The 1123-nt window shown below is 40.8% G+C and overlaps 1 protein-coding gene across 1 annotated transcript in view; it reads right to left on the reverse strand.

Moving 5' to 3' along the window:
• LOC119581870 (disintegrin and metalloproteinase domain-containing protein 11-like) overlaps window positions 1-1123 on the reverse strand; it is a gene marked incomplete at its 5' end in the record, with an annotated part of 193377 nt that overhangs the window by 49363 nt on the left and 142891 nt on the right. Inside the window, 1 exon segment of the mRNA XM_037930027.1 lies at window positions 456-639. Within this exon segment, the coding sequence (XP_037785955.1) occupies window positions 456-639 (184 nt within the window).

The raw sequence follows: 1123 nt of genomic DNA on the forward strand, positions 1-1123 counted from the left end.
ACAGTGCTTATAGGTCGAGATATGAACCGTAGCTTATTAGCCAATGATTAGACTTTAAAGTGTGAAACTAATACCACCATCATGACTATTGACCATGTATTAAGGAGTTACTATCCTGGTAATTCATACATTTAATTCTAGATATAATCTTTCAGGATCATCCATAAGTTAAACCTCCTACAATCGTCAACTAATACAATCATCGGAAACTTCAGAAAAAAGAAACGGACCATAACTTTGATATAGAAACTTTTAAATTCTCTGCCTCATTCTAAGCTAAAAGAACTAAGCTACTCCTCTTATTTATTAAACAGTATTAAGCTATCCCAATAACAAAAAAGAGAGAAAAAAATAACACAACCTTTCCCAACAATGACCCCCGAAACAAACGCCCAGCACCTCCCACTCACGCCCACTCCTACCCCAACACTGGACATTCCAACCTCTCTACTTACTCCATGCCCAGAGCACTCGAGGGCATTGTTGTTGGTCTTGCACTGGCCCGGCTCGATGTACGGGTAAATGGACTCGCAGGTCTGGTTCATGCAAATCAGCTTCTCTCCGCACGCCGTCCCGTCCTGCACAAGGGTCCAGTCCGCGTCACGCCGCCGGTCGTCAAGGACTTCGTAACGCACCGTTCTGGGGGTAAGGGGGGGGGGGTTACTTTGAGGCGGCCGAGTTTTGTAATATGGGGGGAAAGGGTGTGTATGAGTTACGTGTCAATGTAATGGGGGATGGGAGTGTTACTTAGAAGCGCACTAATTTCGTATTGATGTAATGTATGGGGTAGGTGTTACTTAGAAGCGCACTAATTTCGTATTAATGTAATATGGAAGGATAGTGTCACTTAGGAGTATATTACTTCCGTATTAATGCGATTTATAGTGTAGTATATAAATAGTGATTACTGGGGGGTGTTATTATTGTATGATTTTTGTATTAATATGTGTTATGTGGTGCAATAAAGAAATAACAACTTACGTTCTGGGTGGAGGGTATTGATTAGGTGCATTAAACCCCGTATTAATAATATTTGTTATAATAAACAGTAATCACCATTCTAGGGAAAAGAGAATGTTGGAAGGAATGTTACCCATAAGTCTACACAATTCACATCATTACC

The sequence above is a fragment of the Penaeus monodon genome, chromosome 15 (assembly GCF_015228065.2).
Source record: "Penaeus monodon isolate SGIC_2016 chromosome 15, NSTDA_Pmon_1, whole genome shotgun sequence".
Taxonomy (NCBI): domain Eukaryota; kingdom Metazoa; phylum Arthropoda; class Malacostraca; order Decapoda; family Penaeidae; genus Penaeus; species Penaeus monodon.